Source organism: Canis lupus, chromosome 2, assembly GCF_048164855.1.
Source record: "Canis lupus baileyi chromosome 2, mCanLup2.hap1, whole genome shotgun sequence".
In the NCBI taxonomy this organism is placed as follows: domain Eukaryota; kingdom Metazoa; phylum Chordata; class Mammalia; order Carnivora; family Canidae; genus Canis; species Canis lupus.
Genome location: NC_132839.1, coordinates 25,226,732 through 25,242,018, shown reverse-complemented (window position 1 = coordinate 25,242,018; position 15,287 = coordinate 25,226,732). Strand labels below are relative to the sequence as shown.

Sequence of the window (15,287 nt, the reverse complement as noted above, 5' to 3'; positions counted from 1 at the left end):
GTAGGGATAGAGAGAGCGCAATAGATAACATTTGAGGAATAATTACTTCTTAAGAATCATATTTACATATATATGTATAAAAGCATCTCTTTGGCCCCCATTCTGTTTTACATTTGAACCCATTTAAAATAATTTAATGGGTTGATATATGTGAAGCGGTTAGAACAGTGGCTGGCATCATAAAAGCATTTGGTATCACTACTATATAATATCATCATTACCTAGGTCATTTCTTTAGGTAGCAATACATTATATACCTCTTGGAAATGTATTTTACTATATATATTTATATATTTTAACTTTCTTCTAAATTATGAGCATAAATTAAATTTTTAGTGGAATTGTAAAATGCTATGAGAATAGAGCATCAATTTCATCAGAGATCATGGAGGTCTGGGTCAAAAGGTGGCATTTACTATAGATCTTGAAGGGAGGACTTTGATAGCTGGTGGTTGGAGACTCAGGCACAGCAAACAAAAGCACAGACACCACAAATCGCAGAACGCATTTGGGCGACTGCAAGTATTCAGGTATGCCTATCAATGGGTTTGGGGGAGAGAAGCATATTGGGAGAAAATCCTTGAAAGCAGCCTCGATCTGCATAGGTCTGAGAAGGTTCTGAATCCAGTATACTGACAAGTTTACCTCCTCCTCTAGTAGAGTGATTTTGAGACTTTAGGGTGTATCAAAGTCATGTGCAAGACTTCTACAGGACCAGTTGTTATTCCCATCCCCCACGGGGCCTCATTCTGTAGGTCTGGGGTGGGCCTGGGAACATGCATCTCTGACATTCTCAGGTGATGCCGCTGCTGCTGGTCCAGGGACTACACTTGGAAGATCTCTGTCCTGGGCAGTTGGGATCTATTGAAGGTTTGGAAGCCAAAGAGTAAATTGTCATGACCATGTTTGACGGAGATGGCAATCAGCAGAATGAAGGATGTACTGGAAAGGGAAAGGCCCAGAGGCAGTCAGGCCAGTGACATATTTTCAGTATTGCACAGGTGAGGTAATCAGAACATGAGCCGGGATCTATTGAGGGTGGGAAGACCAGGGAATTCTTTGTCCATGTCCATGTTAGAACTCATGTGACCATCTAAAAGCAATGGAGACATTGACCCTCATCTGAATAATTCCGGAATTTTCTTAGGGCAACCAGATTTAGGAAATCCAGTGCAAGGAAGGTCAGTTAAGTTTGAATTTCAGATTTTAAAAAAGAATTATTTTTTAGTGTAATTAACCCTATATGTACCATGGGATATAGTTGTAGTGAAAAATTAATATTTTTTAAAATCTGAAATTCATATATAACTGGTTGTTCTGTTTTTTATCTGGCAACCTTACACTAAATAGGATCCTTTGACCTTTTCTGAAAGTACTCTTATGGCCTTTTCTGATTTGATTTCAGATTTCGATGAATGTCACTCTAACCCCTGTCGCAATGGAGCCACGTGTGTGGATGGTTTTAATACGTTCAGGTGCCTCTGCCTTCCGAGCTACGTTGGTGCACTTTGTGAACAAGGTAAGAGCTGTTGCAACATCTGTAGGATGAACAGTACGGATTTCATTTCAAATGTTATTTTAGACAGCTTTTCGTCATCATTATTTGGATGGCTTTAGCCAAGCTGGCCATACTGCATGTTTGTTCCAACAGGGGATATTCACAGGTTACCTAAGTGTGTTCGGTTTCCTTATGTGTCCATAGCCCCTGCCCCCTGAGAGATAGCATTGCCTTAATCACTACTGTTCTGCTGATAAAACAGAATTGCACACAGGCACGCTGAGCAGAATTTAAGGACATCTAGCCAACAAAAGGAACGTGTTGTAAGTATTCTTCCTGAAGACAAACTAGGCATTGACCTTAATCCACCTGGGTGGCTTGTAGTATGCAAGGTGTAGTGTACACCTTGATACAAGGAGTATCAAGTTCAATGCTAGTTGCCTTTATTTTCTCCTCCCAAGCATTTGAGAGTCAATGGGCCCATTTCTCATAGTCAGTCATCTCTAGAAAGTGCACTGCTATAGTTGTTAGAACACATTAGCTTTGGCTTAGCAAATGTCATGTAAAAGGTATGGTACATCTGGTCAACAGGCAATTTTCCTATGACACAAGCATCTACTTTTTCTGAATGAAACAAAGGCCTGTGTTCATGACTGCTTGAATCTCATGATCCCTGTAATTTGTATTTTATGGCCAACCTGAGAGTGTATTTTAGGTGGTTAATGGTAACATTTCCTAGTCATCAATCAGAAACAGATTGCACATTCAGCATACTCAGCTTTGAAATGTCGATTTCCTTTACTTAAAGTCATGCGGTGGTTTGGCTTTGACAAAAGCGCCCAGTGCCAAACTCCCGTTCCACCAGACAGAATGAAAACGTATTAGACACTCAGACACATTGTTCTGGCTGCGCATTCTGCTTTACAATGTTAATCCAGACATCACCACAATTAGAACAAAATCTAAAGCAGCATGTATTGAATTGCCAATCAAAGAGGGTGAGTGATGGCTCCATTTGTAGGTTTTTCTTTCTCTCTCTTGCGTAGAATGAGTCTGTTTAGAATTTAAAAGGTAAATATGAAAATTGGCCGGGCAAGATCTTCTTCTTAAGGAAAACAGTAAGAAAGAGGCCATTTGTTGAAGAAAACGAAAGGGTGAGATACTTGAAATGTCACGTGTGCTTAAGTGATTCTGGCTTCCAAGTTCCAAGTCTAAGGAGCAGTTCAAAAAATCATTCATTCAACAAATGTTTACTGAGCACCTACTACTGTCTTCTGAGCGCTATCCTGGGTACTGGAGGTGGAACTTGGAGCAAACTAGATAACGTCCCCAGTCTTGGTGACTCAGCATCGTTCTTGGCAGGGAATAAAAAGAGATGCTATTTGTTGAATGCCTCATAGTTTACCAAATGTTCCCAGGTACATCATTTCGTTTAGTTGACAGTATTTCTATGTGGTAAGTGGGCCAGAAATTGAGGCTCCAAAAGGAAAAATGATATGTTCAAGATCACACAGCTAGTAAATTGGAGAGTGGGAAAAATGAACCTAGGCTGCCTTATAAAGCCCACGTTTTTCTAAATATCTTAATAACACACTTTTTAAGTAACTCTCACAGATAAGCATTTTACTTATGTGTAAATTAAAAAGGTTTTGCTTTTGGGCACTTGGGTGGCTCAGTGGTTGAGTGTCTGCCTTTGGCTCAGGGTGTGATCCTGGAGTCCTGGAATCCTGTAGGGAGCCTGCTTCTCCCTCTGCCTGTGTCTCTGCCTCTCTCTCTGTGTCTCTCATGAATAAAGAAATAACATCTTAAAAAACAAAAAAACGGTTTTCCTTTTTCCCCCTCTCATTCATGGTATCACTTAGTTTTCAGGTACATTCTATTTTGTCTTAAAGCAAGTGTGCTTTCATCCACATTATTTGCTAAGAAACAGCTATCCCAGGCTGTTTACCCGATGCAGCTGTGCTTCTGTGATTTATTGCCAGGACCCTGAAAGATTTTTTTCCCCTCTTTTCAGGTTGCCTAAGAACAAATGTTTTTTTCATTACCAGCAGCATTGTTGTCTAAACAGTTTTCTATCCAAATTTCAGTGATGACTGTGTTGTTTCTTCAGCTGACCTTTTCTTCTCTGCATTAGTAACTTCCCAACTCCCAGCAGCTCTGGAGTAAGGGACCTATTTGGGTAGAATGATAACTGATATGAAACCTAGAAGGGGATCTTAGAACAGTATGGGGACAATTCTGTACACACAGGTTGCCCCAAACCGAAGTCAGTGATGCAGTTTGCCAGCAAGAAGTGCCTAAGTGTTGACAGTTTCTTAGGGTTTGACGGCTGTATGTCCTAGATATTGAAAACATTACCTGCATGACATAAAGAGAATACATTTTTAGTAAAATTGTTTTTTTTTTATAGTAAAGTTGTTTAAAAGTGATAGTTTTGGCTTCTGTAGTGATGAACAGGAGGCGTCATACCATCCCTCACCACAGCCAACACACACAGGCAGCCAGCACACACACAAAACTAAATCTGGGTCTTTGTAATGTAACCTATGCACTGTAGTAGTCTTCAAGCATAAGTATTTCCATATGTCGGATGATTTTTACAAAAATATCATCCCAATGTGTTGCTTTTAATAAATGAAATGTGTGTCACATTATTTTTAGGTGAGATTGGAAAAAAAGACTTCTGATAACTCCTATCAGAATAGCATCCTAGAAGATGCTGCTTGATATCTAGGCCTTCATTATGCATTTAGTGAATTCATGAATAATAAAAGTTAAGTAAGTTCACGTGCATATTTGGCTTTTTCTTTCAATAAACAGTCAGTTAAGTGGGATTTGCACATGTATTGATAACCATTAGTAACATAAATCTATGGTTTCAGTAGCACAGATGAATAAACAAACAAGCAGTCCCATTTGGGACCTGTGTTCTGATAGCAATACACACCCTTTTTGACTGAGAAAAACACTGTAGCAGTGGTGTGGCCGTGCATCTAAATTTTATGATCATTTGGGGTTTTTTGGTTTAAGAGAAAAGTACTTAACGATCATCTGTTTTAATGATAAAACACAAAGAAAGACGACCGAACTAAAACTATTGGGTTAACAGAAGATATGAGTGCATAGAAGAATTTTTTTCTAATGCCTTATTCAATATGTTAGGGATCCTCTAGGATTTTAAGCTGTGTATTAAAATAAATATTAATCTCTATGGTTAGGGCAAGCTATGCTAGCATAATAACACATGACTGACTTTGGCAGTAAGAGTTTTCTGAAAATCTTTCCAATTCTCCTCCCCTATAAACTAACTCCCTGATATATGAAGATTGCTCTTCTCGCCACCCCTCCTACCTCACCTCTAAATTCTTCCACAGGAACATCGCAAAAGGATAATTACTGCATCCAAGTAGCCAGATTGCACTTCATCCTTGGGGGCTGAATGCTACTTTTATGCTAAACCGTCTAGCTGCGCCTTGGTTCTTTTCCTATGGGATTTGGTGGTCTCCACCAACACTTTAATAAAAGTCAAAACTTTCAGTGCACAGTCTTTAAACCAATTAGTCAGCTGGCTGTAACTAAACAACACGCCCAGTAGACTAAACTGAAATAAAGCCTGCTCTCTGAGATAAGCTGCATCTGTTGTATGACGACGGTTGAAATCCCTGGAGCTAGGAAAACATGAAAATCTCTCCGAATACATACTTTCCCACAATTATAGAAAAAGGAGTGAATGGTGTGAGAGTCAGGAGATGATGTGGCTATCAGTTTGGCCACCAGGTCTGACGTATGAAGCAAGCATTTATTTCATCTAGAAGGTTTTTGTGTCCTTCGGCAACCAGTAAGATTAGGGGAAGGGAGGGTGGTTCTTAGGTAGTTTGGAAAGTTTTCTGGGTGCCTAAAATTCTATAAACGTTGCAGCTTTGTCAGTGTTTGCATGTAACTAGCTCGGTACTTTTGTGAGGTGTGTTTGTGATAGTCGAAATCATTTCCACTGATCATCACTGAATACATACTGTTGACCCCACCCGTGCATGGACGACTCTGTGGGAAGGTTGTTAGCAAGAGTATAGGACAATGAGCCAGGCTGCTTTCCTATGAAAATATATATACTTTAAAAGATTTTTTAATTTGTTTATTCATGAGAGAGAGAGAGAGAGAGAGAGAGAGAGAGGGGCAGAGACACAGGCAGAGGGAGAAGCAGGCTCCATTTAGAGAGCCCGACGTGGGACTAGATCCTGGGTCTCCAGGATCACACCCTGGGCTGAAGGCAGGCACCCAACTGCTGAGCCACCCAGGTGTCACCCTTTTTTTTTTTTAAAGATAGATTTATTTATTTATTTATTCATTCATTCATTCATTCATTCATTCATTCATGAGAGACACAGAGAGTCCTGTGAAAATATTTAAAAGCAGGCAACCTAGAATCTAGATAGTACAGCTGAAGCTTCCTGACAGTGTAAAATTTAGGATTTAAAAAATGCTCTCATCCCCCACCAGGATAGTGGTTATAGCGTGCTCATTACAGGAGAGAAAATACACACGTACGTACATAAACACAGACATGTGTGTGCTCGGCCTAGTAGAGCGTGGGGCATGCCGTTCAAGAACTGAGGTTGTTTCATTCTTAAGAAACTTCACATACTGGTGCCTTTGCGCGGGGAGTCCCCTCTCCTTCCTCTCCTTTGGGGGAAGGAGGCCTGCAGTCCCAGCGACATCCCAGATGCTGACTACCGGTGAAGGATTCTTTGGCTCTCTTTGTAAATCTTGACAAGAGCCTGTGGCCACCCAGCTCTCTCTCTGGGAAGTAGTAGAGGAACTACTCACAGAGCCTTTGAAGTCCTTATTCAAATAGAGCATTCATAATCCTATTAGCTGGAATTCTTATCTTATCACTTGAATGATTCTCTTCAGAAAAGTTGTGTTGGTGAGGACTTCGCCCTGGGTCCTTCACCGGGGAGTCAGTAGACACTGGGCCTGAGAAGTTTGGTCTGGCCCCTCTCCCCGTTTGCTTTCCTGCTGAAACTGGCTCTAATCAAGGAAACTGCAGTTAGCTCCTTGCCTTTTTGGTCCAGAGACGTAGAGCCATCCACTCGGCAGGAGTCAGCTGTCTTTGTCATCCTTTGTCATCGCCACCAAATTGCATTAATACGCAACTTCAGGGCCATTGCGTTGATGCCAGCTTAGGCCTTCCTCCTCATGCTTAGATCCATGAGGCCAGAGTGAGTGACGTGGGTGAGATTAAGGAGCCCCTGCCTTGTCTCTTCCAGACACAGAGACGTGTGACTACGGCTGGCACAAATTCCAAGGCCAGTGCTACAAATACTTCGCCCATCGGCGCACGTGGGACGCAGCTGAACGGGAATGCCGTCTGCAGGGCGCGCATCTCACAAGCATCCTGTCTCACGAGGAACAGATGTTTGTGAACCGTACGTACCAAACACACGCAGGCTTCCTGAAGCTTCGCTGGGCCACCCCATCTTCTTAGTGTTCTCCGTATCCCATTCTACAGATGTAGCCTTCTCCATTGTGGTTCAATTTCTCAAATCTCTCAACTACATGAAGTCACCCCTCCCCCCCACGTGAATCCCCCCACTTTGAGAAACACTCAGCTGTAACAGAGGAAGGCGTTTCCTGGTCTGCCAGCAGTCCTGGGTGAGACGGCATGTGATAGCTTGAGTCCCGTGACCCTGCCACTTGGTCATTCTCTGTCTTCTGGAAATGGCCCCTTCTTGTGGTTCCTTCCATCTCATTCTTCTCATGGCTGCCTTTGTAGTTCTAGTTCCAAGATGTGCATATGTTGTCTGGCCTTAAAGAGAAAATTGCTTTCATTATTTGTATTTTCATTATTACTTATTTTTATTTCAGTTATTTTTATCCGACTAATTAAAATTGTAATTGTTGGCAGCACCCTAATCCTACCCTCTGCACAAAACTGGTTCTCATCCAAGCTGCTAATGGTTTTAGGCCATAGAAAGTGGGCTTTCTATTAAGAACATGAAAAAAATGGAGACTGGAAGCCAGTGAAACTTACTACCAGAGCTGTTGAAGAACTCCTTCAACTAGAGCAAAGAGGAGGGTGGCTAGCTTTTATGTAGTGGTTATCTACAAGTTTTTTGCTTATCAAGTATTGTTTGATGCTCTATTAAATATGTTCCCATAGTGCCTGCCGTCTTTTAGAAGTCTGAGTGTTAATTTGCAATCTGTATGGAGGCTCATTGTGACTTTTTGCATGATATTCTTGCCAGCAACTCATCTCATGATGAAAGTAATTATTTTTGAAGATAATTTGGTAGAACTGTCTCGTCTAGGTGTTCACTGTTTAAAGTGCCTTGAGAAGAAACATGTGGTTTCCAAAGCCAGACTAGCATGGGAATGATCTGTGACATTTTATTGGGTCACTGAATTTTTGCCAATGGCATAGCTTAATAATAATAATATAGGAAAGTTTTTATCATGAGTAAGGATGGAAAAATATTAATTATAGTAAACTGCAAGAGAAATTGTTTTCTTATGTCTGATATTTTACTGTTTCTCAGTCTTTGTGAATTAGTTTTTTAGTTTAAAGCACATTGGGCAGAAGAACAAAAGATAGTTAGACTATGAGAGATTTTTATGAGCAACTAAACAAAAATCCAGCCAGAAAAGAGGATGCATGATTCACTCTGAAAATAATTTTCTTTGCTACATTTCATCCATATATGGGAAAGGTAGTAAAAATATCTGTTATTTCCCTTCTCCTAGGTGTGGGGCATGATTATCAGTGGATAGGCCTCAATGACAAGATGTTTGAACATGACTTCCGTTGGACCGATGGCAGCACACTGGTAAGTGGCTCATGAAAAATGATACGGCTCCCGGAACCTGGTAGGGTGTACTGATTGCATGTTACAGAGGATGTATTTGCTTTGCCTGGAGGCCAGTTAAACGACTTGCTCAGGGTCACTCGGTAAGGTAAATGAGTGTTAGAATAGGGTCCATGCGAACTGATCCACTACCAGTGCTCCAATCACGGTGACTCTCTTTGAAAGAGGACTGTATCACATTCCATTGAACTGGAAAACCATGTAATCAGGAGAAATGCCTCAGGTTTGTCTTTCAGATGGTTGTCTTTGCTTTTTATAGCTTAAAAAAAAAAGGTGGGGGGAGAGAATAAATGCAAAAGAAAAGGCCTTAAAAAAATACTTTTCCCTCTTACATAATTGCATGGGAAATCTATGTGGCATGGCTCATTTTTATCCAAACCAAAGGGCTCATTTTTTCAATCTTAAAAAAGATTGCTGAATTTTGATCTGTGGATTTTCTTCCATTCAAACTCTTCTGACTAAATATGTAGGGTTTTTGTTTTTTGTTTTGTTTTTTAGCTTTTTCTCTTTCTTAAAGAAAGGAGTGCATTGGTAATACTGGCCACAAATTTGAGTAGGCTGAAATAAGATTCTTCGGACAGCTAAACCTGTTCTGAGTCACTGCTCTGAATACATATGAGTGTAATTTTTTAGAAATAGTCCAAGTGTGGTTAGCTATACTAGTGGTTCTAGGCACTGGCTGTTCATTAGAATCACCTGGGGAACATGATTTAACAACTGGTGCCTAGCCATCAACTCAAACTCATTAAAGCAAAACCTTTGGCAGCTGGCTATATTTTCCATGTGTTCTCCAGGTGATTCTAAAACGCAGACAAGTTGGGATCCCCTGGGCTGGACAGTAAGTTAAGTTTAATTCTAAATTAGATAAATAACAGGAAAAATTGAAAATAGTGTTTAAGCTCTTTTTGTGTCTGAGTTATTTAGGTGCCTAAATTTCATTTATTACTTGCCACTCATCTGGATTTAATGAGTTTGGCACAATGTTAAGTTCATCCTAGAACAGAGGCCAAAGGACTCAGCTTTTGGAAGTTCCACTCTGTGCTTAAAAAGCTATTCCGTGTCTTTATGGACATACTCTTTGGTTCATCTTTGTGTCAGTTGCTGTACTCAGCACTTTCATTTGTTTATTCCCCATGACGACCTTCAAGGGAATATGAAGTGTTTCACAGGTAAAGAAAGGGAAGGTCAGTTGGGTTGAGATTTTTGCCTGGAGTCACAATACTATTAGGTGGTGAAGCCAGTCTCCAAAGCCATGCTTTATTCTGGCTGGCACCTCCTTGACTTGAAAAGATTTCCCTTATTACATTTTGCCTTGAGCAACCCTAAAATAAAGCCTGGCCTGCTCTCTCTCTGTCATCACTCCTTATGTTTAATCAGCACTATTTGTCATTCAGTTTCATAAGTAGGTCCTTTGGCAAGATGCAGAAAGAATAGCGAAGGTAGATTGTCCATAAAATATATTCCCAGTAAGATACATGAGCCACAGCCTCTGGATCAATACTCATGGTTTCCTAATTGTCCTAACTGGATGGTGTATCTGCAGTTGTTGCATCTGTAATAAAAAATAAATAATGATTTCAGGGCAGATTATTTTGGTCAGTTAGATCATAGTGACTGGTAAGGGCATGAGTCCTTCTAGATGAATTTCAGTGGAAGATGAACTATTTTGATTGTATTCATTTAATTTATATTTGAACATAAAAATTAAAGGATTTTTTTCTGTTAAAACTTTTTATAATTTTGTTAATGTGTTGTACATAGTAGAGGCATTCATCGAGTTTTCTTTTGTTGAATTAAAACTTTGTCTCTATGGGATAAATTGGGTCTGAAGACCCACTCTTAATCCTCCTCCCACACACTTTCCCTTACACATAACCCACTGAGAAGTGCAGGTCCTGTGAGGTCCCCACTGTATTACAGAAGCTAGAATGCCAGGAACTCAGGTGGGGTTCGGTTGGTACTTACTTGTGCCTTGCAGACCTTGACCACAACTTATCTCAAAATGTACCTGTATGTTCCTGCCCTGAACCTAGAATAGCTGTATTTGGCCAGGTGTGCTGTATATTAAGTGTCATTCTTTACATACACACCAACCTGATTGGGTCAAGTCCCCAACTTCCAATCTGTTGTTGATTATATAGAATTGATCTGTTTTTGTTCATAGAGCCTTTTGTGTTTCTAGATATTTATTCTGGTCATTTGGAGTTCAGCTTTTCAAAGAAGTGGTTCTCTTGCTTGCTTTATATTTCTTATGGTGTCTAGGACAAGGCCCTGTACCACCTATGAGCTTGGTTAACGACACTGAATATCGGCTTATAGCTGGCAGCTGTGTGAGGCCTGTAAAAATATCTTAGGGAGCTTTTCTTTCCTGCCAGGTTGCCATTCAGGTGAGCTTCACTCATCAGATGTCATTATTCCACTATGCCAAAGCAAGCCAGCGCAACTATTTTTTTGTTTGTGTCCATTAACTTTTAATGGGCTGTGAAAAATACTGTAAAAAAAATTACTTAATTGTCATTTCCATGGTCTACACTGGTCCTAAAGTTGGTCAATAAATGAGCATTGCAAAAAATGAATCTTGATCTTCCCAGGAAATTTTCAGAGGAAGATGACATATGTCATGTAGATAACGGTACAAGGCAAACAAGTGCCTTACTCTAGTTTACATTTTTACATTAAAACCTGAGGGTTATGAAGAGAGCATCCAGTGAGGGCTTCAGTTGGAAGAAGGCGGCAGATGAATTATATAAACAAGCAAAGTGTATCAAAGAAATGACACGAGCAAATCCAGAAAGCAATCTGACAGACCTTTGGTTTCTTCTTAATTCCCTCTTTGTGTAAAATAAAAGTGTGCTAAGGAGTGTCCCTAACTTTGAACATTTTGGAACAGAAAAGACCATCTGCCCCACAGCCTGTCTCCCTCCCATTTGACTGATCTCTGGCCCACTCTGCTTTTGTAACCACCCTCGCCTCTTTCCCTTCCTTTCCGAGACAGCCTAGGTGTCTCTTAAACTCGTTTGTAGTTCTTTCTGCAGCCACCAGCCCCCTAACAGGTTCCATATGTTTGCAGGCTTTGAATAAAATAGTTCTTCTTGTTGCGCTGTTTACCCCAAGTGTCTTGCCTTTGAAAATATCCCCAATAGTAAACTCTGCGTTGGGGAAGGCAGTGTCTGCTTACACTTGGAAATGGTGTTACCTTGACTGTGTGCAATTTGAAGGCCTTTGTTTATGTTTTAGAGTGATTTCTCCTCTCTCCCCTTTGCTCCCATTTTTTTTTTTTTTTGGAAGATTTATTAGGGCTTATTCTTCTTGGGAGGTAGAGCAGCATTAAAACCAAAAGAACCTCTGCTGTTTACCATATGTTATCTTTTGTTATTCAGCCTTACGAGTCAGTAAAAACAAACACGTTTATGTTAGGTTTTTCAGTCTCAATAATGTCTTTTCTTGACGTAATGAAACTATGCTTCCGGTGAACCTGTGGTATAATTATATCATATTTAACATGATTACGCTGTACAGCTAGACTAAGTCAATTTGTATGCTTGTACCAAATGATGTTATTAGGCTGAGTTATCTAATTGCCCTTACTCTTCAGATTCTGATCGACTCCTTCCACGTTATTGGCCCCAATAATACGGCAGCGATCACGCGCCAAATTCTGGATTTTGTTATATCTTCAAAATCTTTTTTATTATCACTTGGGGTCTTGACCCATAAGTTTCACTAAAGTGTACTCATGCAGAGATTGAGTCTAGCCTTAACCTTGTGATTTCTATTAAGGTTATTTTCTCCTGACACATTTCAGTTTTTATTTTGTCACTTGGTTTTCGAATAACTAGTCACATCAGTTTGTCCCTGGGCTTTCTACTAATGAGTTATCCTTTAACTGGACTATTCATCTCTTAAGAGCGAAATGTCCCAAGTACTTTATTAGAAACTCTGACAAATAACTGCAATAATGAATTACTTTACTTGCCACCCAAGTAATGTCTTCAAAGACACTAAGTTAAACCATCCAAGTTAAATACACATTAAAGCTGGCAAACTTAAACAAACATTTCTTATCTAGCTTCTCTACTTTTAGCTGACTTTTAAGTTCTTTCTTTAACCTAATTGTTAAATGAATGACTAGTCTGAAGTGTTTCCCCCAGGTCTGTTTTCCAGGGCCTGTGGCCTGCCTCTCCCCCTGCTCTGAACTCTTGTTACTCTCTTCTTGAAATTCTGCAACACCTTCCCCTTGCCTGCAGTGCACAATTCTAATTATTAGCGTGGCATGCCAAGCCCACCAGCTCTACCTGCCACTTCCTAAGCTGTATCATCTCAAAATACTCACAGTTCCTGGGATAAGTAAGCCATGACATCTAAGTCCTGAAGGTCTTTGCATACTCTTGCCCTAGTGCTTAGAATGTTCTCATCTCTTGTCGGACTATATTTAATTAACGTTGAAATGCCTTTTTCCCGCCAAGAGTCTCCTTCTTCCAGGAAGCCTTCCCCTTTGGGTGTGACTAGACTTCCTCCACTGTGTTCCAGAAGCCCCTGGTGTCCTTTTTCCATCCTACCACTGACCCTTGTGGGGCTGATTTCCTGACACTGAGCTTTCTGAGGCAGGGATTACCTTTCAGCTCTGTTTTTTTCAGCACCTAGCAGAGTTGTTGACAAAAATAGGTACTTAATAAGTGTTTTTGAATAATAACATTTAATACATTGCTCCAACAACTTACTCTGTTATCTTTTGAACCATGAAATGACCAAATGAAGTCTTCTGGCTGAACCTCTTTGTGACAATGCTTGTTCACCTAAGTTAAATAGTTTATTTAATGTTGTACCAGTGCGAAAAACTTAAAACATAATACGTGAGATTTCAAAAATGGTGAAAAGAAACAAAAACGTTCCCCCAAAACAGATATATATAGCTGAACATAATGCATGTTACAAAAGTTATTAACCCAGAGGAAAACAGATGTGCCTACTGGAAATGATGACAGTGTTGTCCATGGTTGTCCCAAGAATACATTTACAATAAACGCTGGGAAGAAAAAATGGAAAGCAAACTTTTCAGCCTCTGCCTCCCCTGCAGGTTTGAGTTATATCAGGGCAGATTTTCCATGAAGCTTGAGGAAACCACCAATTACTCAGAACTTAGAAGGAAGATTTTTTTTTTCAAGATAGGCACATATTAAACTTTCCAAAGAAAAATGACTTAAAAAAAAAAAAAACCCTTATTATCCAAATCCAAAATGTAGTAAAACAAGCAAAAGAAAATCTTACTCCTGAATGTTATCAGATCGTTTTATTTTTTTATGGATCAGTTGACCACGGGTGAATTGGTTGCCTAAGGCTGGACAGACCTTCATTTATTCACCTTCTGTCCGAGTCTGGTCTTTCAAGCACAGAGGGAGTCAGACATGAGGGAACACTCTGGAATCATTTTTACGGCCCTATCTATGGGCTTCCTGTCTGAGCAAAGTCATTTTCACAACTTTCTTTTCAACTACAGACCATAGAGTGTCCATGGATAGCACAATTAGGGATTGGAAACTGTTAGGTGCCTTCGTGACACTACTTTGTATAACGTATCTCCCCAGCCAGGTGGTTTAAAATCAACCTGTGGACCTCAGAGACTGAACCTGTTACGGTCTTGCTCCCTCCTCTCTCTGACCCTCAGAAATAAACTCTCCCAAGGGGAGAATTTGGACCTTTCTCTCTTCTCTTTAGTGAGTTTGTGTAGCACCATCAAAGCTTACTCCTCACCACTGGGGACTGGATGCTTCAGCGGATCAGAAGCATCCACTTCAAAGAAAAATGTCACCTTAGATAGTGTTGGCCAGAGGTTGAGGATTGAACGGAACTGACAACCCAGTTCCCTTTTAAAATGTTGAGGAACTTTTAGAGAGTTTGATTTGTTTGGGGGAGGGGGGGAAGGGTCCTTGACGTTACTCATAGGCATTTAAAAAAAAACATTTTCTACGTGTCTTTCAAATTTTCCTTCAGTCATCCCTACAGTGGGCACCTTGCTGCTCCCTGAGAGGCTGTGGCTTGTCAGCTTCCTGGGAGGTAGTCATGGCCTCCTTGACTGTCAGCATCTGCTGGGGAAGACAGGAAGACTTCTTCCCTCTGCACTTCTCTGAATCTAACCAGGAAGTTCTCAAGCAAGTTACTAATACACAGAACCAGAAATATCTTATTTTCTAGCTCTGACCAACTTATCTTACCCCTTGACTGTTGTGAAAGAGGTTACAGAAGGCTAATTGGTAGCCTTCCACGCTTAAAAAAATCCTACTTGAAAAATATTTCTGGAAGATAACTGAATTTTGCGTTTTTTTTTTTTAATTGTCATTTTGATAAGTCTGGTTCAGCCCTGGCAAGCCTGGCACACCTAGAACTTGGGCCACCATACCAGGTTACCCTCCTGGTTCCAGTCAATGCATGAGAATAGCCAGGTTTGTGGATCGACTTCAAATACAGAGGCCCCTTTACTTTTTTCATAAATAAACATGTCAGGCTGTCACGCAAAGTAACATGAGAAAACCCAGCTTTGAAAAAGAGGTAGGAACCATAAAGGAATAGCCCTTAACTCAGGAAGAGACACTTGAAAGGGGCAGAGAAAATGAGTAACAAGTTGCAGGCCATAAACCATTATTTTTTTCCTGCAGGAATGCATCATTATTTCCCTTTTATAAACACGGAGGTCCCTATCCTCCTCCCTCTCCCAGATGGCTTGGACACGGAAAAGAGAATCAAGAGAAAGAATTAATTCCCAGTGTTTTCCAAGCTTGTCTGTAGGTTTCTGGTCATTTGAAAGGATTGCCCATGATTTGGCAGAGAACAATGCAAAATGAACCCCCCCCCCCCCAACCCAAAACTTCCAAGTTTTACTTTTTTCTGCCTGAAAACATCAGAAGACTTTCTGCCAAGGATTTGCAGAC

The 15,287-nt window shown here is 40.4% G+C and overlaps 1 protein-coding gene across 5 annotated transcripts in view; it reads left to right on the top strand.

Moving 5' to 3' along the window:
* VCAN (versican) overlaps positions 1–15,287 on the top strand; it is a 112,129-nt gene that overhangs the window by 77,916 nt on the left and 18,926 nt on the right. For all 5 annotated transcript variants that reach the window (XM_072792999.1, XM_072793027.1, XM_072793008.1 and 2 more), the window contains 3 exons: positions 1,406–1,519; positions 6,766–6,924; positions 8,240–8,322. In XM_072792999.1, the coding sequence (XP_072649100.1) occupies positions 1,406–1,519; positions 6,766–6,924; positions 8,240–8,322 (356 nt within the window). The remainder of the gene's footprint in view (positions 1–1,405; positions 1,520–6,765; positions 6,925–8,239; positions 8,323–15,287) is intronic.